Source organism: Octopus bimaculoides, chromosome 6 (assembly GCF_046866305.1).
Source record: "Octopus bimaculoides isolate indiv1 chromosome 6, ASM4686630v1, whole genome shotgun sequence".
Classification (NCBI taxonomy): domain Eukaryota; kingdom Metazoa; phylum Mollusca; class Cephalopoda; order Octopoda; family Octopodidae; genus Octopus; species Octopus bimaculoides.
In genome coordinates this window covers 48,726,886-48,754,338 of record NC_142933.1, presented here as the reverse complement: position 1 = coordinate 48,754,338, position 27,453 = coordinate 48,726,886, and the positions used below count along the sequence as shown (strand labels likewise).

Here is a 27,453-nt window from a genome sequence, read left to right as displayed (position 1 = left end):
GAGTTACTTGTCATACGTGAAGAATTACTTTGGATGTTAATTCTACATGCATTTATTGGTACAAACACACACACACACACACACACACACACACACATACATATGCAGCAGGCTTCTCTTGGTTTCCATCTACCAGATCCACTCACAAAGCTTTGATCAACCTAGGACTATAGAAGACTCTTGCCCATACACTGGGACTGAACTCAAAACCTCTTGATTGAGAAGCAAGTTTCTTATCCCACAGTTACACCTGCACTTATGTTAAAATAACAATGCACTGGTGAGGCACCAGAATAAAGCAAATTAATGCAACAGTAGGAGTAGAATGAGAGAAATTAAACAAAGAGCAGGGAGTGATGAGAACCAGAAAAGAGGAAGTTTGTGCAGAGTTTAAGGAAGCTAACAATAATTATCATCATCATCATCATCATCGTTTAACGTCCGCTTTCCATGCTAGCATGGGTTGGACGATTTGACTGAGGACTGGTGAAACCGGATGGCAACACCAGGCTCCAATCTAAATTTGGCAGAGTTTCTACAGCTGGATGCCCTTCCTAACGCCAACCACTCAGAGAGTGTAGTAGGTGCTTTTACGTGTCACCCGCACGAAGGCCAGTCAGGCGATACTGGCAACGGCCACACTCGAAATGGTGTCTTTTATGTGCCACCCGCACAAGCCAGTCCAGGGGAACTGGCAACGATCTCGCTCGAAAATCCTACGAAGGCCAGTCAGGCGGTACTGGCAACGGCCACGCTCGAAATGGTGTCTTTTATGTGCCACCCGCACAAGCCAGTCCAGGGGCACTGGCAACGATCTCACTCGAAAATCCTACGAAGGCCAGTCAGGTGGTACTGGCAACGACCACGCTCAAAATGGTGCATCTTATGTGCCACCCGCACAAGAGCCAGTCCAGGGGCACTGGCAACGATCTCACTTGGCTTGCCGGGTCTTCTCACGCACAGCACACCTCCAAAGGTCTCGGTCAGTAGTCATCGCCTCAGTGAGGCCCAATGTACGAAGGTCTTGCCTCACCACCTCAGCCCAGGTCTTCCTGGGCCTACCTCTTCCACGGGTTCCCTCAACTGTTAGGGTGTGGCACTTCTTCAAGCAGCTATCCTCATCCATTCTCACCACATGTCCATACCAGCACAATCGTCTCTCTTGCACACCACAACTGATGTTCAGCTTTTCTCTCAAGATACTTACACTCTGACGGGTATTTACATTGACATTACACATCCAATGGAGCATACTGGCTTCATTCCTTGCGAGCTTACGCAAGTCCTCAGCAGTTACAGCCCATGTTTCACTGCCATGTAGCATGGCTGTTCGTACACATGCGTCATACAGTCTGCCTTTTACTCTGAGTGAGAGTCCCTTTGTCGCCAGCAGAGGTAAGAGCTCTCTAAACTTTGCCCAGGCTATTCTTATTCTAGCAGCTTCACTTTCAGCGCGCCCACCCCCACTACTAACTTGGTCGCCCAGATAGCAGAAGCTATCGACTACCTCTAGAGATACCGCCACGCTGAAAAATAGCAGTCAAATCTTGACTCTAAACCACAATGAATGTTCGTTTAGAGTCAAGATTTGACTGCTATTTTTCAGCGTGGCAGTATCTCTTAGATACCCTGTATTATAATTTTAAATAATTTTATATATATATATATATATATATATATATATATATATAATCATTATCATACTTCCATTTCCCATGCTGGCATGGGTTGGACTGTTTGACTGAAAACTGGTAAGCTGGGAAGCTACACTAGGTTCCAATCTGATTTGGCATAGTTTCTACAGCTGGATACCCGTCCTAACACCAACCACTCAAAGAGTGTAGCAGGTGCTCTTTTACATGCTACTGGCATGGGTGCCAGTTACAAAATACTGGTATCAGCTACGACTATGGTCTCACTTGGCTTGACAGGTCTTCTCAAGCATGGTATATTGCCAAAGGTTTCAGTCACTTATCACTGCTTCTGTGAGGATATTGTGGCTATTTGATTTTGACTCTTATTTCTAGCAATACTGGTGCTGAATAGCACCCTCAGTCACTTTAGTGACATATATACTTTTGCCTTTCGGTTGAAAATTTGCTATCTTAACCACGTTTTTGAGTTCAGACCTACATGGGACCTTGAGCAAATGTTTCCTGCTACAATCCGAGGTCAACCAAATCTTTGTGAAGGAATTTATTTGATGGAAAATGAAAGAAGCACACCATACGTACGTACATACATACATACGTGTGTGTATGTGTGTGTGTGTGTGTGTATACATACGTGTGTGTGTGTATACATACATATATGTGTGTATATTTGTGTGTATTACTCTCTCCTTGCCTTGACATTGTTATAATTGTAACCAAGTGTTACCATCTTGCAAGTAGTGTCCTTCAGTTCCGATCTTCTAATCATTTTACTTTGAAACTTGTGAGTGTTGGCAACAGGAAGGGTATCCGGCTGTAAAACATCCACATCAAGTAATTCCATCTGACCCACATGAGTATGGAACAGTGAACATTAAGCAATGTTGATGATGATGAATGTATATATATGTATTTATGTGTGTGTGTGTGTGTGTGTGTGTGTGTATGTATGTATGTATGTGTGTATGTGTACACACACACACACACACACACACACACACACACAAGGATATGTAAAATATCAAATTCAATCAATTCATGATAGGACTAAAAATTTCAGTTTGATAAACCTAATGAATACAATTATGGCCCTAAGTATAATTTCAAAGGCCCTAGTAATTGTCTGATGAATGGAGTTCTTTATAGGACTAAAGTCCAGATCGATAGTAGCCCTACACATAAAACTACACCAGAGTCAAAAAGAAGACAATTTCAAAACAATTTCAAAACAAGGTTTTATGTTCAGAAGAATTCCTTTAAATTGTTGGAAAACAGATCACCAATGAGTTTATCAAAAGAAACTGATTTTTCTCATTTCAAAATCCAAATATCTATCTCGGAAAGAGCAAGCCTATACAGAAATAGATCCTACTACAATTTTATTTGTTTAAATTGATTCTTAACTTCTTTAGATGCTGAATTGTCTGTACTGATTACATTCTATTAAAACCTGTGTGCTAATTGTACTAATTTAGGAAGCATAGTATGTCATGTTCCATTAATGTCATTCCTTTAGGTACAATTTCCCATCTGTTATTCCAGAAATTAATTGAATATTTCAGATTTTGATTAGATGCAGGCATGCATGCACACACACACACACACACACACACACAAATAAATAAATAAAAAACAGAGACGCAAATTTTTTCATCAGAATTAAGTTACATGTATTTGTGTCCAATATGAACTGCAATGTCTTTGTTGTATACTCTCTAGCATGTGTCATCTTAACATACTATAATCTCTACTTTTCCATGAGCAACTACTAAATTTAGACACATTTTTCTAAGACCTAGTTTCAGTGTCCTTGTTCATTGTACTACAAACTTGTTGAATGCTTGTTCTGAGAAAATGAACAGACATAGTCAATAGTTCAATAAATCCACCTGCAATAAACAGCTGTGCAATTCATTTTTTCTAAATCAGTAAATTTTTCGTCAAAATTATTCCCTTAGTTGGTTATATTTTTAAAGTTATCTGATTGATTGAGAACTAGATATTTGTGGGTGTGGCTGTTTATATGTTTTATAATTTCTATGTTGGATTCTGATATTTTTTTTGTAGTGTTTATCTATGATTCTATTTTAGGTTTTTTTTTTTTTTCCAAGGGGTTCTCTTTTCATTTATTTCATACTTTCCTGGGTTGAACTGATTTTGATATTCAATTAGATGAAGATAGTTTTTTGGTGAGAAGTATGACATAGCCTGTTAATTTAATGATATAGGGTAAATACTTTGCATAAATGGCACCTTAAGGATGAAGGAACCCCATACAAAATTAAATTGAGGATAATAGAACAGCTGGGTCCTACATAAATGGGAGTGGACAATGCAAGCTTTGCATAACAAAGTGAATAAGGATCCTTCAAGACTCCCTTGAATCAGTTCTCTCATAAATTCTAGATGTGAGATCTATAGTCCCTGCTCCCATTTCAAATGCTACCTGCTGCAAGCATGAGATTCCCCATTCGTCAATTAGACCTGGAAAAGTCCTCACAGGCTGGATAGATCCTAAGGGTAGAGATTCCCTGTTTACCCTTTAAACCCATAAGATTTGCCAACTGACTAGTCTAAGAAAGATAACTCATCTTGGCTGAACCTCAAATGGTATTCTATTTTTTTGTTTGCAAATTAACTGACTTGTAACGGATTTCTACCTCCTGTTTGAAGAGAGGTTATATACCCTCTGCCTTCAGAGTCCGACAAGACATATATTTAACTGCTTGTAAATACATTACCGCTCTATATTTTAGAGTGTGCTTTTTTTTTTTCGGATATACGATCCACTGGCGATGTATATTTTACTTGTTTCAACCATGAGACTATGGCCATGCTGGGACATTGCCTTGAAGAGTCTTTTCAGTCAGATGTATTGACCCTAGTACTTACTTTTTATAAACAGGGTATTTATTTTATCGATCTCTTTTGCCAAACTGGTAAGTTACGGGGATGTAAATACACTAGTACCGATTGTGAGGTGGGGGGCAAACAGACACACACACTCACACACATACACATACACACACACACACACACACACACACACACACACGCATATATATATACATATATACGACAGGCTTCTCTTAGTTTCCATCTATCAAATCCACTCATAAGGCTTTGGTCAGCTCAAGGTTATAGTAGAAGACACTTGCCCAAGGTGCCATGCAGCGGGACTGAACCTGGGACCATGTGGTTGGGAAGTAAGCTTCTTACCATACAGCCACGCCTGCACCTTAATATATATATGTACATAGTAGCATTGTAGTTACCTGCTATAAGGGTAAAAGTGATGCATTAGAAACAACTACAGAGGTATTAAACTACTAGACCAAGTCATGAAAATTACTGAGAGGGTTATAGCTCAATTGATTAGAAACTAGAATTAAACTAGATGAGATGCAGTTTGGTTTTGTACCTGGGAAGGGTATCACAGATGCCAACTTCCTAGTGAGACAGCTACAGGAAAAGTACTTGGCCAAAAGCAAGCCATTGTACTTAGTCTTTGTCGACCTGGAGAAAGCTTTCAACAGAGTTCCCTGCTCTGTTATATGGTGGTCTCTAAGGAAGTTAGGAGTAGAGGAGTGGTTTGTTAGAGCTGTCCAAGCCATGTACAGTGGTGCTGTCAGTAAGGTGAGAGTCAGCCATGAATACAGTGATGAATTTTGCATTCAGGTTGGGGTTCACCAGTGCTCAGTTCTTAATATAATTATTCATTATAGTCCTCCAGGCCATGATAGAGGAATTCAAAACTAGATGCCCGTGGGAACTACTATATGCTGATGACCTTGCTCTTATTGCAGAATCTTTAGCAGAATTGGAGAAGAAATTTCAAGTATGGAAACAAAGCCTGGAATCAAAGAGCCTCAAAAAGTTAACCTAGCTAAGACAAAAGTGGTCGTTAGTAAGAAAGAAGAAAAAACTCTCTTTCTGGTCCATATGTAGGAAAGGAGTTGGAAGAAATTCCATTTGCTGCACTCAGTGTAAACTATGGGCACATAAGAGATGCAGTGGTATCACAAGTAGATAAACAGATAGTTGTCTTTGTATGTGGCAGATGTGAAGGAACAGTAAGCACTAAGAGCACACAGGAATTAGATTCTCTCAAATGCCCAGGAAGCTCTCTTGAGGTTGTAGGTAGTTTCTGTTACGTAGGTGACCAAATTAGCAATGGTGGAGGATACTCTGAAAGTATTGCCTCTAGAATAGGAATTGGTGTGGAGGAAGTTTGGAGAGCTATTACCTCTTTTAGCAACAAAAGGCCTCTCTCTCTCAGAATGAAAGGTAGACTATATGATGCTTGTGTACAAACGGCTATACTCCATGGTAGTGAGACATGGGCACTGAATGCTGAAGACATGTGTAGATTGGAGAGAAACGAAAGTAGCATTCTGCCACCATCTCTATCCTGTGGTCTCTCCCCCTCCCCCCTTTCTCTCTCTTTCTCTCCCCTGTGCTTCACTCATGTATTTTCTTTGTGGTAGCACACCTGCTTCTGTCTTCATTTCTGATCTTTCTCTATAGTAAGACACCTTTATCTGTCTCACTATAACCTTTTTATCATCACCTCCCCTCTTAAAAGCTTTTGTCTTGCAAGTACTTGGTGACCCTGTCAGTGCAGGTGCCACCTAAAAGCATCCAGTCCACACTGTAAAGGTACTGGTGTTAGGAAGGGCATCCAGCTGTAAAAACCTTGCCAAAACTGCCCTTGCCTGTGCTTGTGCCATGTAAAAAGCACTACTCACCTCGCCCGTGCTTGTGCCACATAAAAAACACTAGGTCCACTTTGCTGTGTGGTTCGTGTTAGGAAGGGCATCCAGCTGTAAAAATCCTGCCAAAAGTGTCACAAAAGTCTGGTGCAGGCTTTGGCCTGGCCGGCACTTGTGCTGCTGTCCCACCCATGCTAGCATGGAACACAGATGTTAAATGATTATGATGATGAGAAATATATGGAGATTTATTTGAATTACAATTAAAGCATTTAACTGATTTAATATTTGTATGATTTTCAAGAATGTAAGTTTTGGAGAATGGGGAGCTTTGTTACAAACTATATATATATATACACACACACACACACACACACATCTTTCCATTTCCTCCTTTTTATAATGTTTTGTTTTCAACTAATGACCTTCAACATTTAATATGAAATTGAAGATAAGCCAGCAATAGGTTCTGCCTGTATGAATAGCAATGTGGATTATACACACAAATTTAATTCAATGCAATTGATAAGGTATTTAATCCTTAAAGACCACTAGCTGCATGAGTCACTTAGGAAATCAAATAAGTCTTGGTTAAATACAGTCCTAACAATTAAAATGAATGAACAAGTTTCCAAAGATGTCATTTCTATTCACAGCATATCTGCAATTTATATGTAAAAAGCACTATATGTAACTGTAAGAGTTGGTACTATGTTAGTGGGAGCCTTGTAGGTCTATGAAAGAATTAAGGCATTTGATAAATGTTGGTTGATCAAATACTTACAAGCCAAACTTCATTTGCTTTTGACTAAAAACACATTGTATACCTTGTCATCTGAGGTTCATTATGTCACGACCAAGTGGAAGCTATTTATATGTAAGAAAAATTTCGATTGATGGCTGTGATAGAGACAAGTAGCATGAACTTGATTGGTGAATAAAAAATGACACAGTGGTACCAGGCCAAGAGGACAAGACTGAGGAGTGGGAGGTAATCATAGTACATGAATTGAAAATGTGAGGAAGAGAAGGGATGTAGAGATGTAGTTTGGTTTGTTGTGGTAGAGTGTGTGAGAAGTTTTCTTGTGGGTGAGACACACAGTGCTTCTAGAACTCAGTTTCACTGATGTGGGCGGGTCTTCTCAAGAACTTCATATCACCAGACATCTAGGTCCATGGTCATTTCCTCTGTGAGGTCCAATTTCCTGAGATCACTCCTTACTACTTCATCCCATGCCTTCCTGGGTCTCCCTCTTCCACGGGTACCATCCACTTTCAGTGATCGGTACTTCTTTATGCAGCTGTCCTCGTTCATATGCATCACATGCCCAAACCAACATAGTCTTCTCTCTTGCATGCTACATTTGATTCCTCTTATATCCAGCTTTTCTCTCAATACATTTGCACTTTGCCGTACATGTGCACTGATGTTGCACATCCAACAAAGCATACTACCTTCGTTTCTCTCCAGTCTACACATGTCTTCAGCATTCAGATCCCATGTCTCACTACCATGGAGTATAGCCGTTTGTACACAAGCATCATATAGTCTACCTTTTTTTTACCATTCTTGGTATTTTCTGCTTTTTCATTTATATTTTGTCCCCGAAAAATAATAATGCCTCCCCCGCTTTTTTTTTTTTTTCTTTTTTAATGCGTAATATAATCTCAAAATTGTTCAGCTTTCTTGAACAATAATAAACTGTTTCTCTTTCACGATTACATAATCTCTTAGGAAATTGATAAGAAGGGAAAGAACTCTGTAAAAGTTAAGATAACTGTTAAGATTTTTTTTCCTGATATTTGTTCACGAAACCTAATTCACTATCTTTGCTATTACCCCCTCTTCCACTATCCTCTGAACTACTATTATAAACCAGTCTTCAAGGATACATAATTCATTGCTTTGCAAAGTTATTCCCCTTTATATTCATTACCACGAATTTAATGCAAGTCCTCCAGTAGTCTGTGATCAGGAACTATAAGCACAAGTAGGCACTCCACTTGCTAAAAGTAGCAACCAGATCTCTCTCAAAATACACCTTCCCATGAAAAGAAGTATATACATTGGATAATGTAATCTGAGATAAGCTATGTCTCAGAAATATAGGATAGTTATTATCTAGAATGCTTTTAATCATAGGTCCCCTCCCACCACACCAAGACTAACAGGAGTTAAACAACGAATGTACACTTCAGCTATTTTGATATGCAAAAATTCTAGTTTTGAAATGATTCTAGTCAGATTTGTAATTATCACTACACATATGATCAACGAAAGTCCTTATTAAGCTATTGACAAATATTTAATAACCTTTATATTGTGTGTTGCTTGTAACTACTACAATACAGTTCTCGAACTTGGGTACACATATATTCTTATGGACATGTAAGTGGTATTGCAGAGTATACAAACTTTGTAAAAAGGGCTGCAACAATGAAATAATCACAACCAACTAAACACCTCTTGTGTAATTTAGAAAATGTGTTGAAAGCTTTTTAATGTTCCCATCCACTTATTATAAACAAGGGTTTTCAGCAATGTTATAATGAAAAAAAGATTTCATGCAAGACTGTCAACTGGGAATTATTTGTAGGTGCGCCTCTCTGAAACTGTACTTAGAATTGAGTTGCTTGTTAGAAAGAGCCAAGCTGATTAAAGATGTAACATTAAATTTAACAAAAGCAATTTCTTATTGTTGTGGCGAGAGTCATGACCATCTCTGTGAGAATAGACTTGAGTGAATGACTATAAATAGTTGCAGTCTGAGTGAGAGGAAGTCATAAGGTGTCATTTTGATAGTTTGTTGGAATATTGTTTGTTGGTTCATGTATAGTTCGTGGAGAGTTTGTTGGATTGTTACATTGTTGTTACCCTGCTTTGTTATATATTTTTTTGTTACTACGCTGTTACAGTGTAAACAAGTATTGTCATAACAAATGGCAATACTACAATAAATTGGTAATGAGTAACTACGTTACAATACTTATAAAGGCACAAAACCAAAAATTTTGGAAGAGAGAGCAGTCAATAAATGACTCCAGTATTTGGCTGGTACTTCATTTTATCAACCCCAAGAAAATGAAAGACAAAGTTAGCCATATCAGGAATTAAACACTTTAAATTAATAACAAATAATAAATGTATGTTGTTGCAGGTGATGAACTGGCAGAATCGTTAGTATGCTAAGCAAAATGCTTCATGGTATTTCGTCTGTCTCCACGTTCTGAATTCAAATTCTGTCAAGGTCAACTTCACCTTTCATTCTTTTCGGTTCAATAAAATAAGTACCAGTTGAGCACTGGGGTCAATGTAATTTACTTACTCCTCCCCTAAATTGCTGGCCTTGTGCCCAAATTTGAAATCAATAAATATATATTTTGTATGTTATTCCACCATTTTATATGTATTCTTCACATGGGGTATACACCAAGATTGTTAGACAAGATGAAAGGTACACTGGAAGAAAAAGTTAGAGAATCTCTGCTGTAATATTTTCATTATCAAATTGAATTAATTGCAAAGCCATTTTATCATAACAAATTTGTTAAATGTGTTATGATAAAAAGATTGTAATTGAATAGTAGTGTTCTTCAGATTTTTTTCTTTTCTTATCCTTTTCTGTTTTAGGATAACAGTTTTTTTAGGGATTGATTTATTATTGGTAGAATATTTTCTATGAAACATTTGAGCAACCATCAAGCAACCAAGGATAACTCTTGAATAATATCAACATTGTTACAAACTGAAATATGGAGTGTATTCTAACCCTGACCTCTTGCAAGTCACTGGATACTCACAAAAGGGTGGAATTATATTGATCAGGAAATGAAGCACTTGAATGAAAAGAAAAAAAAACTGCCACTTCAAGAAATAAAACAGCAGGATTTGTGAGTGCAAGAAAAACTGGCTAAATATTATTTTTACTCATGTTATGCCATCAAGCATATTTGGTTTGAGGAATTGCACATATCACGCCTTAGATTAATGGTTTCTTTGCAATAGCATATGCATTCTATTCTTGCTTTGAATTTACACTTGCAGCATTTAAATTGATAAACAAAGTTGAAATATTTGTTTGTTTCTTTTAAGCAATTCATTTTCCTCTTATTAATGATTATTAACATTTACCTATATATATATCACATACTATGATTATAAACTTCAAGCTATATATACCATTCTGTTTGTTGTATGAGAAAATCAAAAATTAAGCACTTACTTTTTTCTATCATGTTTGCTTTTTTTAATTTTGGAGAAGTTTGGATAAATTTCTAAATAAAAAGATTTTTCAACATTTTTTTTTTTTCAAATCACAGAGTGAATTTTGTAAGTTTTATCAAGTTAAAGGTTAATAAAATATATCAATACATTATCAACTACTTCTGTGAGTTTTCAGTTAAATATCAGACATAACTATAAAGACTTGACAGCAGAACTGTTTCTAAAACTGGAAAGTTACAGCAAGTAACCAAAATCTCTGTAGGCTGTTTTGGTGAATCATCATCATCATACATCCACTTTCCATATTGGCTTGAGTATGACAGATTGTCACAGACCAAGTCGTTTCTTATTCAATTCATATCCTCTTACCTCCCTGGGCAGGTTAGGGAACATGTCTTGTTCATATGTTCCATTTTTAACACATATAATTTCTTAAATTAGATGACCTTCCCAACACCAACCACATTACAGAATGTACTGGTTGTATTTTGTCTTGGTACCAGTACTGCAAGTACTGCAGAATTTGTTGAACCCTTAGCAAAACTAACATGTTCTCTTAGCCCTATGCTGTCTCTACACAATTTGCAAACCACTTTAAAGAATACATGGGTGTCTTCTACCTCACTAGGCTAAAGAGCCTTTACTATAAAAAGGAGAATACAAGAGAGAATGTTGAAAGAAGTTAAAGTATTATGAAAGGAAGAGAGTTATTGGTAGGTGGGACGAGAGTAGTCGAGGAGAGAGCAACAGAATGTAACAGAGAAACTATTATTGGAAGATAAAAAAGTAATTTCAAGACAGTGAGAATCAGTGGTGGCATCTTTGGTGATAAGAGAGTTAAAGATGGTTAAAAGAAATGTGATAATACAAAGATAATTTATTTCATAATCATTGTTATGGAAAAGACAGAGAAGCAGAGTGATAAGAATAAGAGAACCATTAAACTGAGAGAGAGAGAGAGAGAGAGAGAGATCTAGTACATGCATTCACACACACACATGCATGCATATACACGTGCACACACACACACACACATGCACATACATAGTAATAAAAATGAAACAAATGGATAATTTGAGTATGACTACATGCACTTCAGTAGCAAATTAATTATTAACACATTGTTATTAATTATTGTTATTAATTATTAACACATTGTTATACTATTTTTGACATGCAGTAGCATGCAAGATTATATAAGATTATAAAATAGTGTTTATGTAACATTGCCACATTGTCAGGTAAGACTTTCCATTAGAGGCTTTTTTGGTGATATGCTCCAATAGTATAATGGTAGCTTAGGAAATTTGCAAGTGAACGATAGTTTAATATACTATCTGATTCATTTAGAGGTGATAGGGTTAGTGAGCCATTAACTAATCAAAATCATTAGCCTCGCACGCTAAAGAGATTCATTATTTTCAAACAAAAGGACAAAGTAACAAATAGGAGTGTACATTATAATAGCAACTAATCAATTCATTAACTGCACAAACTAAGCAGACTCATTATATTCATTTCCCATTGGGGAGTGGTTATAACTTAGTTTATTAAACTCAAATTGGATGGAAGAGAGAATAATTGATTACAATAGATAAAAAAGCTAACACCAAGCAATTCTTATCAACAATAATAGTGGTCACTAGTGTTATTAGCTGACAAAGAACCTGAAACAGGTGGTGCCAAAAAAATATCCAGACTGTTGTATAAGTACTTATTTTTGGGTAAGATATTAACTTCAGTTTTATATTTTAGTGTCAACAGATGTATGTGATAGGGTGACAGGTAACCAGACAGTCATGCTAATACATATACACATACACGTGCGTGTTTTTGAGTGCATCGACACACACTCATTGAATAAAAGTTGAAAAAAAGAAATTACAATGTGAAGTTCATATAAGTGGAAAGACTAATAAGAAATATTAATTTCAAATTTTAGCACTAAGCCAGCAATTTCAGAAGTTGGTAAATCAATTACATTGACTCCAGTACTCAACTTGTACTTACTTTATCGGCCCTGAAAGGATGTGAAGCAAAGTTAACTTCAGCCGAATTTGAAATGCCACTAAACATTTCGCCTAGCATGCTAACAATTCTGCCAGCTCACTGCATTGAGACTAACAAGAAATATTGAAAATTTGCCAAGATGGGAGGAGAAAATATTAACAAAATAAAATTTAAAAAATCAAGGTAGGAAAAGAGCAAGAAATTCATCAGCAATTGGATAAACTTGGAAGAACTAAAACATTCTTCCTAGAAGGATAAGGGGTAATACTAAACACATTTATAGAAGTTCAGATTGGGACCATCAAAGGCTATTGACTAAAGCTATTAAAGTTAGTATTTGATAAGTAAAATATAAGTGTATTGGTTCAGTTAAGGAAAACATACATGTGAGTTTGATTTAGAAGGTAACCAGTTCTTTATCGGCCCTGAATGTTAAAAGAATAAGTTAGAAATATATATAGGCTAGTTAAAACTAGACTTCAATGTAAATTTAATTTATAAAGTCAAAGGGCTAAATTAATGAGAAGAAAGTTAAAATCAATAAACATTATAGTGATTATAAACACACAAATATACAGATATACTTTCCTAACCACATATTGGTTAGTAAGATGGTATGTGAGCAAAATTTGAGTGAGGTAGGAGTACTACATGGACCCTGTTGCTCAACTGGTGCTTATTTTATCAACCCCATAAAGATAAAAAGCATAGTCGACCTCAGTGGAATGTGAACTCAGAACATAAAGGTTGGTGAAATGCCACTAAGCATTTTGGTAATGACTCTGCCACCTTAATGCTGAACCACCGAAGTTGACTTTGCTCTTCATTCTTCTGGGGTCAATAAAATAAGTACCAGTTATGCACTGGGGTCAATGTAATCAATTAGCCCCTGCCCTCGAAATTGCTGGCCTTGTGCCAAAATTTGAAACCAATAATATGGTCCAGCATAAACAAGCAAAAGAATTGCAACTAGGAACATAATGGAGAAGTATAGCAAAGAATAGAGCTATTTAATCTAGATTAGGTTGTTTTATATTATTTATTCATTTAATCATTCTTATCAATTTACTTGCTATTCATTACTTGACATCATCCTAGTATAGATTGTTAGGAAGAATGATAGAGAGTGCTAGTGATTAAATCATGGTAAATACTTTCAATATGGGATAATTAATATAAGCGAATACATAATTTCTACACCAAACTCCCACACTAGATAAGTTTATTGAATAGGTTTATAGTATAGGAAAGGAATATGGGCATTTCATATTTAATTCTTCAAATTTATTGATAAGGTTGTTCTAACACTGCAGAATTTCAACAAGTTCTACACATGCATGTGTATGTGTGTGTGTGTTTGTGTTTGTGTGTATTTTAAAGGGTAAAGACCCCTTTGGTCATGAATGACCCTGAGATTGCAACTAGACAGTTCCTCTCCAAAGCACAAGTCCAAGCAAGGCTGTTTATGGAAGACCAACAGTTGCCCATGCACACCAGCCTCCCCTCTCCATGCCACTGATGTTATCTAAGGCAAAAGCCAAGACAGCTTGGCACCAGTGAATACAAGGCATGAAATAGTATTTTATAAAATACAGAAAAAATATATGGTATTTTATGTTTTATGAAGCATACAGAGGTTTCATCATATTAACTGCCTGGAATACATAATTGCTTTTTAAAACATTACTTAATTTTATGTACCTCCTCAGTGTTTAGCAAAAAATACCAAGAATGATGTTAAGTGCTCAGTGTATATTTCTGTTATGCAAATTATAAACATCAGTGGAATGGCTGAATCCAGGGTACAGTATAGTAAGAGAAAAACAAACAGAGGTTTGAGATTATGCTTTTTCATATGTAAATGGGAAGACACGCATACATGCTCTTACACATTCGCAACCATTCCCAGTGTATACAGTAGAGAGAAAGGAATGGAAAACCAGAGTCTTGTAGTCAAGACAGTTCCATGATCAACCACTCCAATAACAGCACTTCAAGATGCCAGCCCAATGACCATGACAATGGCATTAATAACAACAATAATAATACAAATAGCGGTTTAAGGTCAGCGATGCTTGTAGTCACCTAATTGTCAAGGTTATGGTATCAATTTCAAACAATCTCCTTTCTAGCAGACGAACAAAAGGTACATTGATATAAATTTCTTATTTCTTTACTGCCCACAAAGGGCTACACACATAGGGGACAAACATGGACAGACAAACGGATTAAGTCGATTATATTGACCCCAGTGTGTAACTGGTACTTATTTAATCGACCCCGAAAGGATGAAAGGCAAAGTCGACCTCGGCGGAATTTGAACTCAGAACATAACAGCAGACGGAATACTGCCAAGCATTTCACCCGGCGTGCTAACGTTTCTGCCAGCTCGCCGCCTTATTGATATAAATTTCTGTAGTCAGTGATGAGTCACACACAATATACCTCCTAAACTGCAACCCCATGACTCACATGCATTAACATTTTGTATGCTGTCTCTCCATGCACATACATATCCACAAGTACCCACACACATACAGATGCACGTATACATACATATATATTCATCAAGGCCTCACAGCACATGTCAAAACTTGTGGCATCAAGGATTTCAATGGAGCAGCAAATATATGAAAATATATGAGCATAACATAAGTCCTTTCACTTTGAGACTAAATCCAAGAGAGGCAAAATATGTCAGTAGTGTGGTATATATGGACATTGAAGGAAAATACTGCATATTATGATATCATGTGGAAAAGTTTAAACTTTACTTTTACAGCAGTAGAAGGTGCTAGCTTTGCTAGGATGAGGAAAGGATCAAACTAAGGAACTCTACTCAGGAACCTATCTAAACAGTAAAAGTGAAGTCTTCTACTCATATACTCATGAGTGCAAATTTACTCTAGCATACTGGCCTACCACACCATGTATATAAGTACTGAAATAACCTCAGCAGTTTTTTTCTCCTCACCAAAATCTGAGGAATCAAAATAAGACTTACAACATCCAGCTGTGATATATACACATATATATACATGCACACGACCTCACAAACTCACCTAATTTTAAAATGAACCCTCTCCCACACTGCCTCATCTCCACTTGCTCCCTTTCCAGCATCTCTAATCTTCACTCTACAAGCAAATATCTCCCCGCTTGCTCCCAATCCAAGGGGTATAACTCCATTGAACTAAAATAGTTCTCTTAGTTTTATCTTTCATCTTTTCAGGATTGATAATATATGTACCTGTTCAGCAGTAGGGTCAGTGTAATCAAATAGTCTCTACCCCAAAAATTTCAGGCCTTGTGTCTATAGTAAAAATGATTATTAATTATAATGATGATAATTCTTTCTAATTTTGGCACAAGGCCAGCAATTTTGGCAGTGTTCAACTGGTACTTATTTTATTGACTCCTAAAAGATGAGAGCAAAGTCTGTCTTGGCAGTTTTTGAATTCAGAATGTAAAGAGCCATACGAACTGCCACTAAGCATATGTCTGGCACAGTAATGATTCTTCCAGCTCACTGCCCTGACGCAATGTTATACCCTGATGCAATAGTATGTTCTGATATAATACCAAGCAGTGGCTCTATGACCTGATGCAATACCAGGCAGTGGCTCTATGACCTGATGCAATACAAGGCAGTGATTCTCATGACTTCTGATCTTAACTGATTGGAAGTGTTATCATGTACATTGTTTTGTCTTCGTATAAAAGATGGGCGACAACAAATATTCTGATCAATACCATAGATTTGCTTGTTAGTTGCTTGACCTTAATCAGTTGAGCATGTCTGTTTAACTTGATACCATGTCATGCACATATGGTTGTGATGCATTTGCCTGGTGTACCCTTATCAGACAGGTAGTCATGATGAATATATTGAGCTTTGTATATTTATACCCCAGTGTCACTTCTGATGAAATGCACTGTTTTCTCACTCAATAATAATAATAATAATAATAATATATTAACATTGTATGGCTTAGTGTTTAGAGTAATTGGCTCACAATTGTATTATTTTGAGTTCAATTCCCAGCAATGTGTCCTTGAGCAAGACTCTTTATTTCATGTTACTCCAGTTCACTCAGCTGGCAAAAATGAGTTATACCTGTAATTCAAAAGACCAGCCTTTTCACATTCTGTGTCCTGCTGAATCTTCCTGAGAACTACATTAAGGGTACATGTGTATATGGAGTACTCAGCTACTTGCACATTTATTTTACAAGCAGGCTGTTCTGTTGATTGGATCAGCTAGAACACTCATCATCATAACTGAGGGAGAGCCAGTTTTTGTTTCATTTGAGATTTAAATATTTCATTTGAGATTTAAAGTTAAAATTTTGTTATATTTTTTATGCTGAGCTTTATATAATGGTTGAGACTGGTTAGTAATAATCTTATAATCATCATTATTTCTATATTCATTTCATTGTAGTTCTGTTAATCACAATTTTATTTAAAATTACTTGCACAATATTATTATTGTATTGCAAAATGTTTTGCTTATTGTTTCATCACAAATGTTTTCACACATCATTGTATTTCGTAATGATTTATATATATTTTATTTCTTACTAAAAATTTTGTATTCTGTTAGAAATATTCCAACATTAGCTTCTAAATGGAAAAATGTTTTCTCGAAATCGTAGTTACTTCCCTTCAATTAATCAAATTGTACATCTTTTTGTGTGAAAGCGTGGGTTAAAATCACTGTTGTACACACCCTTTGGTAAAAATTTACAGTCACATATAGTCTCTTTTTCCTTTTAAGTTTTTTCTTCCTCTATATTTCACTCACTTTACATCTCTTCCTAGCTTGCTTCTTTCATATGTTATGTGTGTGTTTTATGTAAATTCAGTATATAATACTAAAAGGTCAGATAGCTGTATGTTAGTATAGCTAATAAGTATTTTGTGTTACTAGTTGTATGTCAGAAGTATACATTTAAGTTACAGTTACATATTTTAACACATATACCAGTACAGAATAATCCAGTAAACTTTATAAATTGAATTAGCTTCTCTTTTTTTAACAGTATGTTCTGTGTTCAAATCCCGCATAGATCAATTTTGCCTTTCATCCTTTTGGAGGAAATTAAAGAGGTATGATACCAGACCATTCGATTAGTTGAACTGTATGCCTTTGGCATTTCTTCTGGCTTTGTGTGTTCTTATTTCAAATCCCAGCATGATTTAATTTGGTGGTATACTTCATTCATGACATGGTTTTGTAGTAACACCTGCATATTGAGTTCCTTTAGAGGAGTCAACTTTGTTACAAGCATTCAAGCCAAGTCACTGCTTTGAGAGTACTTCCCTCTCTACCTGTCACAAGCCTTTGAGATCACGTAATGGTCATAGGCACTGCCTTTCCTGCTGACTAAAAGATTTTTTGAAAAGTTAAACAAAATATTGGTTTTGTAACTAATGCCACTTCACTTTTGGCATTCATTGTATGGTTGTACCTAGCTCCAGCAAACTTATAGATGCCTTGAGGCACCTGCCTATCAACATCAGAACTCATCACTCATATTCTAACAGATACTCAAAGTTGTTTTACTCCTGCTTTCTCCCAAAATTTTCAAAAAAGTGTATGTTTATCTAATGATGTCTCTAATTTGCAAAGATTGCTTCTTTTCCCACTTGTTACTCTCTACATGAATGACAAAAAAGTCAGTTTGCTATCTTCTCTAAAACAACAATTTGAGTCATTTGAAACTTTCCTAACTATTTCTCATTTCAAGTCAACAGCAAATTGAAAGAAAAAAAAGCTGCAGATACAAATATCAGCCAGTTCAAACCTGAACAATACTTTCAATGCCAATTTCAAGAATGTGATATCAAAAGAACAGTCCATCTTTTCCCTTTTTTCACGTTTTCTGCAGAAAGACTATTGCTACATCCTTTGATCAATTGAGAAGGGAACTCCTCTACCCCTCCATCAGGCTATTGAAGACGGCCTTTTACACTAGATAATGCTAGAAAAGTGATTACTTCTTTTCTTGCAGTGTCTGGTCACAGAATCTACTACCACTATCTTGAAAACAGTATTTGCTTGTCAACTGGTGGTGTAAGTCTCAAACTTTTAGAATGTCTCTAGCAACTCCTGAACAGATTCTTCTCCCAAGAGTTTTCTCCCCCTTATAAGTTCTTTGTTTCTATTTTTTGAGTGCTAAACTATTCAGGCTCCTTAAATCCAATGGTCTTTGCCTCATTGTAGTGGGGTGTACTTTGAAAGCATCATGCTCAGTGTGTGCTTGTCATTGATCTCCTGATGCCTCTCTTCGAAAATCACAACCATTCAGCTCTGGACTGATGCTAAACTAGGGTGCAAAGCAGCTGTTCACACCACCGCCATTTGTAAGCACTTCTGAGACCCCCAAGAGGGTTCTTAAACTCAGTTTAAAATGCCTTCACTCTATTCAGATGTAATGTCTTCCTAATGAAGGTTTCAGAACTCTGGATTACCTTACTTGGTGGGGCTTTTAGCAGCCATCTCATCTCTCCTTAAGCAACCAATGTGCTCTTTCTACTCCAGGAATTCAGCAGAATGAGCACTTGGCTCTGTACTATTTGCATTGAGCATCATTGATATTGTTAAGCTGGGATCTGACTTAGATTTGAATATCTGGGATCTTGATGATACTTCTTTAGACCCAGCTCATCTGGGTTTATGTAAGCACTCCTCTGTATCTTTCCCTCATTCATACTTACCCCTCTGCTCAACATAGACTGGTTCCAACAGGGTGGTGGGTGAAATTCTATAACTAGATTGTTCGTTCCAGAGGAGAAGTTAACTCAGTGTCTGAGACAATTTATAGTCAAATACATTTTTATTTCTGTTTTATTTCTCAACTGCATCAGTTATTATTTTGTTGGACAATATATTGAAAAGGGAAATGATCCTTAAGCTATCTTCTGATGTATATTCAAAATTGCAGATATGGAAGCTCAAGAAATGCTATCATGGTTAAAAAGATCACTTAAATCATGACCAATCTGAGAGTAATAGTAAGTGTTTGTGATGATGCTACATTTTTTCTGGCATGATGCATGGTGCACTGGCATGATGCATGGTGCACTGGCATGATGCATGGTGCACTGGCATGATGCATGGTGCACTGGCATGATGCATGGTGCACTGGCATGATGCATGGTGCACTGGCATGATGCATGGTGCACTGGCATGATGCATGGTGCACTGGCATGATGCATAGTGCACTGGCATGATGAAAATTGATTTTGTAGATAATTTGTCAATATTGCCCTTTTGACACTTTTCTGCATGGAACTCTATTTGAACTGTTACATGATGTTTTTCTGGAACTAGTGGATGGAACTGGAAATCTCAGAATAGACCAGCAATGTTAACATTGGAATATCTTTCTTGTTGAATATATCAGTAATGTCATCTGTAAACACTGAGTATTCATTATATTTTTTTAATGTTCAGCATATGTATGTATATTAATATGAGAAGTTAGAAGCATTACACCATTCAGCCCATTATGGTGAGATAAACATAATTGTTAAATGAGCCCTAGCCAGCATAAATATCCCCAGGGACATTGGAAAGAGACATGATGAATTCACTCTTTGCCTTTAGTTAGAGGCAGATGCCTCATATAAGATACTGCTGTTAGCAAATCTTTCACTCCATCATACATTATTAACATGTAACATCAACTTTACCATGCTTGCATGGATCAGACGGAACTTGTCAAGACAGATTTTCAACAGCTGAATGCCCTTCTTGTTGTCAGTCCTCACCTGTTTCCAAGCAAGGTATTTCCCATGGCCTGACATGTTTTCCAAGGAAGATTGAAAATGAACACATCACTTGTATGATGGTGGTACTTCTTTACAACCATCATGTGATGTCAAGACAAGGGTAAACTCAAACACACACACAAACACACGATGGACTTCTTTCTGTTTCTACCAACCAAATCTACTCACAAGGCTTTAGCTGACCCGTAGCTATAGCAAAAGACACTTATTCATTGTGTTGTACAGAGGAGCTGAACCCAAGACCACATGATTCCAAACCAAGCTTCTTAACTATACAACCACGCCTACTCCTGTAATGAAATAAAATGATGGAATATCATAATTGTTTTTAAATTACATTTTTCAACCTTTGGCATTTGAGATGTTGTGGGGAGCCAGGTTGCTTGAAAAGGATGTATTTGATGCATCCTGTCTCACTGAAGTATCAAATAATGCTTGCAAGAGTGTTTGGCTGTTCCAGTGCCTCAGGCTCATAATCACTTATGATAATGCTGTGAATAATTACCTCAAAAATTTTTAGACAGATACGCCATTGTACCTTAGTGCAATGTATAATTTTGGAGTGTATATGCCTCTATATTTTGTTCATTTAAGTAGTTTTTTTTTTTTTTCACTTTTGTAATTTTGTTTTTCATGTATTACAACTTTTATTAAAATTTAGATACAAAGAAACAGGAAAAAAGAGATAAAAAAGTAAAAGAAAGAAAACAAAAAGGTGAGGGGTAAAGCAGGTGAAGGAGGAGGAGGTAGGGGTGCAATGGGCCACATACCCTAGAAAATAGTGTGCTCAGCCATGCCCTGCAGTAATGACCATGACAGCGTTGCCACAAGGAGAATGGCCAGTGACACTCATTGCAACAGCCACTCCACCTTGCAGAACCCATTCCTCTGATGGGCTGCCATTACTCTATTTTGCAGAGGAAATCAGTAGTATAGGCTCTGACAGGGTCTGAGAACATCTGTCATCTTGACAGCATCTGACACAAACTGATAGTGACCAATCATGACCCTGTATTTATTGATTTGTAAATTGTGTTCTGTTTTGAGAAATAAAGATAATTTGATTTCATATATATATATATATATATATATATATATATATATATATATATATATATATATATATATATTAATTGAAATATACAGTATCATATATCAATTACGGCCATGTATCAATTAATATACCCACTCTAATAAAAGATGTATGAGTGTATTTTTTCCTGATTTATGGGTTTTTAGACAACTTACACATGAAAACACACACACACATACATATATATCATGGTATTACTGTATCAACCGGGTTATTAGATGTTGTTGTACATCGCTAGTCACAATGCACTTCTTTGTATTTTTGTTGCTTTATAATGATGCCACCCTTCTCGCTAAATAAACTAGCCAGCATTCCTCCTGAATGGAATGCTTGTTCATTGCAGGATTACCCATTTAGGGCTGAAAGGACTGGAGTAGTGTGTAGTAAAGTGTCTTTGCTCAAGGACACAGCACACTGCTGGTCTAGAAATCAAAACCATAATCTAGCAATCATGACTGCAGCACCCTGACCAATGGACCATGTGCCTTCACATACATACATTTACACAACTAAAGTACTTATCAGACAATAATTTATGGTATATATTGTTTTCTGTTTTATTGTTCTGCATTTACATCTCATAGGACTTAACCAAAGGGAAAATAATGTGTGTGCGCACGCACGCACGCACGCACGCACACACACACACACACACACACACACACACACACACACACACACACTTCTGTATTACTCTTGTTGCAAAAATAAAATAAGAAAACAAAATTAGAAGAAAAGCAGTGACTGGCCCATTGAGAACCTGTAATCAATGATGCTATTGTCCACTATTGTCCACCAATTGCAGTATAAAGTACTATAAATAAATAACTATTGACAAGCAAAGCTAACTATGTGTTGCATATATATATATATATATATATATATATATATATATATATATATATGAGAAGTGCCAATGCATGAAACCCTCAGATCTTGAGTCACTCTGTTACTTCTGCTAAATATGAGTTCTATTTTCCTGTTTGAACCGACATACCTATATATATATATATATATATATATATATATATGTATGTATGTATGTATGTATGTATGTATGTATGAATATATCGTTTTTGAATTTGGTTTGCAAGATTCTTTATGTGAGTTCATGTGTTGAAGCATATTTTGTTATGCTTAGGGAGAGTCGTTCTCTTTTTGTGTGTTATTATTTAACACACTCACCTGTTCAGTTTCCACTCATTTACTTCTTTATTTTTGCTAAATATTTTACTGAAATTTTCGTTGCATCTCGCATCCTCTTCAATAGTCGTTGAGAGTCAACAAGTATTGAAAATGATGCAAGATGCAACAAAGATTTTAGAAAAAATAATGAAGTAAATGAGTGGAAACTGAACTTTTGAATGTGTTAAATAATAAGGCACAAAAAGAGAATGACTCTCCCCAGACACAATACATATATATATATATATATATATATATATATATATCCAAGCTACATATGTTTCCTAACTAGCAGAACCTCAGAAGTAACAATTACTCAACAAGGGATCCTCCACTAGCTATTCATTAGACAATTGACCACTTTCATATCTTCTTCATACATATGTTTTCCTATTTTGTTCTCTCACTCTGTGCTTTATCATTCATTTTTGATAAAATCTCCTATGAGTTAATTTGGGATCCCTTGATGACAATGTAACCTTCATTTAACTAAGGTATCTTTGGCCTGATGAGTAGCTACTGGAGTACCCTTCATTGACTAATTATTACTTCCGTGCTTCTGCTAGTTAGGTAACATATGTAGCCTGGATTTTATCTGCTCCATTCACTCAATTTGGATTTTTGTTCACATACATAGCAACCCTAGTTGCTTACTGTGAAATATAGAATAATTTTTTTCAGCTTATTGTACTTTGATATGGGAAAAACTTACAACCTTCTACACTATTAAACTACTGTTGTTCCTGAAAGTTGTTTTTTATACCTACTGCTTGAAGCTTACTAACTTCCAAAACCTAGATCTTTAGATCTTACATTTACATTATATATATATATATATATATATATATATATATATATATATATAATGTATATATATATATATGTATATATATATATATGTATATATATATATATGTATATATATATATATGTATATATATATATATGTATATATATATATATGTATATATATATATATGTATATATATATATATGTATATATATATATATATGTATATATATATATATATGTATATATATATATATGTATATATATATATGTATATATATATATGTATATATATATATGTATATATATATATGTATATATATATATGTATATGTATATATATATATGTATATATATATATATATGTATATATATATATATGTATATATATATATATGTATATATATATATATGTATATATATATATATGTATATATATATATATGTATATATATATATATGTATATATATATATATATATATGTATATATATATATATATGTATATATATATATATATGTATATATATATATATATGTATATATATATATATATGTATATATATATATATATGTATATATATATATATATGTATATATATATATATATGTATATATATATATATATGTATATATATATATATATGTATATATGTATATATATATATATATATATGTATATATATATATATGTATATATATATATATATGTATATATATATATATATGTATATATATATATATATGTATATATATATATATATATATATATATATATATATATATATATATATGCAATGGTGGACAACACCCTCATTGATTACAAGTTTAAAATGGGCTGCCACTCACAGGGTCTTTTGGGTCTTTTTAATAAGATTAACATAGAAGTATCTGCACCTCAATGTTGAATAAATATTGCAAGGAACTTCGTTTGAAAGATTGAAAAGCATTAATGTTTTTGGAAGTCCTACAACCATGCTTACTACAAAAAGATAATGATTTCCTAAATAATTCTTCTTTTAGTTCTTCACTGGAAGTTCAGTTTTAGTTTCCTAAGATGTATATGTATATATATATATATATATATATATATATATATATAATGTATATATATATATATATATATATATATATATATATATAATGTATATATATATATATATATATATATATATATATATATATAAAAGCTGGTGACTGGTAAATAGCAAAATGAAAACAAAATATTCTGTACAACAGACCTAAGAAGTTCATAATTTCTATTGAATCTTATACATTAATGAATCTTATAAATATTATAATTTTTTGAAATATTTTAAAGTTACTTAAGTGTTTTATTACTCATAATAGAAATTCTTTTAAAATGAAAGTGTTCTTTTTTCTTTCTTGTTTTTCTGGTGGGGATGATTGTAATATTGTTTCTAAGCAAATACTTATAAATTATTTCATCTACTTTGAAATGACTTCAAGTAAGAACAGTTGCTTTTTCTCTACATTATATTCAAATTCCCTGTTAAGCATACAAATCATCTACACAATATCTTCTAAATCCACTGCTCAACTGATTGGTAAACCGTCATTCATCAACACACTATAAACATTCGTCCTGGGTATGACTTTAAATTACATCTAGTTGTAGGGCTCTGGTTTGGGAGTCTCAAGGTTCCAAAGAGTGTGAAAACATCTCTTAGCCACTGTTGTTCCTAGATCTACTCTGGGCTGCAGTCATAGGATATGTCACGTCCTCTCTATGGGCTTGCCTACTTATGCATGTGAAGGCTGGATCTGGTGGACTCTACAGAAGAAACCTTCATGGCTCAATGGAGAGGAAGGCAGCTGCTGCAATGTGTTGTGCTGTACAAAGAGCAAAATGAGGCGAGTAAGACATCTTGGTCATCCACTGCATCCATTTCAATGTCAAGTTGTCTTGACCTGGTCTTGCTACTGGATTGAAGATGGTTACAAACAAGAGTGTAAGGTTGACAGTATGCAACTCTTCTTCATTTATACAAAATCACTGCACATGTCATCAGTCCTTCGAAAGGATGACTAGATGGCCTTGATTCTCCAATAGATGAACATGATAATAATTAGCACATCATGCTTTGTTTTCATCCTATTTCTATCACTACTACACTGGTTCATTGGGTATTGGAGCAACACCTGAAGGTTGTTTTCATATAAAGTTTATATGCTGTGAGGAGAAAATAAAACCATAGTATAATTTTTGTCAATGCAGACCACTACTAATTCCTTTGACTGTATATGTTTCTTTTTAACAAAGATTTCTGTTATATAAAGTAGTTTGAAATAGCCTTCTTGAAGATTTTAGACTCACTGTTGTACATTAATATAACAATAGTGAACTAAAATCCCACATGATACCTATGTATAGTTAAGTGGACAGGATTATTGAGAGCTTTTAACAACTGTGCTGGGTCATTATTTCAATGGCTGTATTATACCTCAGATGCAAACACTTGTATCAGTGCGTGAACAATTTTGTATCCAAGATTTTATTCAGATGTGTTACAAACGAATTCATACTGTGAGTACATAATATTCAACCTGGTTATCTGGGATTGAAGTAAAAGATTCTGAACATCTTGCCATGTTCCATGAAGGCAGAAAAATAGAAGGAATTCAATCACCAAAAATTGCTTCCAAACAGGCACTAGGTGAAGAATACCATAGCAAGTTACTGGTGGGAAAAACATCGAATCTTTATGCCTGAATCTCTCTCCAATGGTGACTTTGCCGTGTCTTAGAGAAAAGAGAGGGAGGTTCAATTGGAATTTGCTCTTAAGTAGTCGAGGTTGCCTCTCACACCCTCCTGTGTGTAGTTTAGCAATTATGCCTTATGTGCTGGCAAAGAGGGAGCTAAACGTGGTTGCTTGGAATGTTCTAGAACATTTGACAAGGGAGGTAACTGTAGTTGACACAGCAATATTTTGCAGGCGAAGCAAACCAGTTTCAAATAGCATTGCCTACAAGTTCAGTGTTTTGTCAGGTATTCTAGATGATGCTGAAGGCAGTGTAAGAACTTTCAATTTTTTGGTCAGTTGACCAGAACCTTGTTAATTTGGTCACGAGGAACTTATAGGTAAATGTGGATAATTATGATATAATTTTTTTAAAAATGGGTATCTACATAAAACATCATGATTTATTTGGAATACAATATCAAAACTGAAATCTTGTTTACTATCTAGGGAGAAGAAATACTTTTCTTTTAAAAGCATGTGTATTACGAGGGGAGCAAAAACAAAACCCCCTCTTTTGGTTATTTATAAATATTACTTAGAATTAAAACAAAACTATTTTAAAAAAACAAAACACATCAACTAGATTATGGCTGGGAGATAACAGTTTACTCAAAGTAGCTGCCCTCAGCTTCTGCCATGACCTCAAGATTGTTCCAGAACCTGGTGCATGTGTTCTTCACTGCATCCCATGGAAGATCTTAAAACACCTCTTTGATCTTGGTCACCAGCTCAGCCTTGGTGTTGCAAGCAGAGTGATTAGTGTCTTTCTTGACTGTACCCAACACATAGTAATCCCTAGGATTACAATCAGGAGAGTTATGAAAAAATAATCTATGTCACACATCATGAGACATCACGGAGATTCTCCATGTATCTCATGTGAGAATTATAATGCATTTAGAAACACTTGGTTACATAAATTGTTATGATGTTTGAGTGCCTCATAACTTAACAGAAAAAAACTTAATAGAATGCATTTCCATCTGCAATTCTCTGCTCAGACGAAAACAAAAAAAAAATGACCCATTTTTGTAAAGAATGATCACATGTGATGAGAAATGGATTATTTACAACAACATAAAATACAGTTCTATATTTAATAATGTAAATAATGAACATAAAATGTAAAAGATCCTGGGGAAAACAAAATGAACCACCTTCAATCTCTACTAAAGCTGGTCTGTATCCAAAGAAGGTGATGTTCTGTATCTGGTGGGATTGG

At 35.1% G+C, this 27,453-nt stretch overlaps 1 protein-coding gene across 8 annotated transcripts in view; it reads left to right on the top strand.

Annotated features, from left to right (window-relative positions):
* Positions 1 to 10,740, top strand: part of LOC106880743 (uncharacterized) — a 120,486-nt gene extending 109,746 nt beyond the window's left edge. For 4 of the 8 annotated variants that reach the window (XR_016242256.1, XM_052968854.2, XM_089353847.1 and 1 more), the window contains one exon: positions 9,996 to 10,740. Coding sequence is in view for 6 of the 8 variants with exons in the window: in XM_052968854.2 (XP_052824814.2) it covers positions 9,996 to 10,000 (5 nt within the window). In the remaining 2 variants the exon portion in view is untranslated. The remainder of the gene's footprint in view (positions 1 to 9,995) is intronic. The other 4 variants (XR_016242255.1, XM_052968851.2, XM_052968853.2 and 1 more) reach the window with 4 other exon arrangements.
* Positions 10,741 to 27,453: the final 16,713 nt, after the last annotated feature.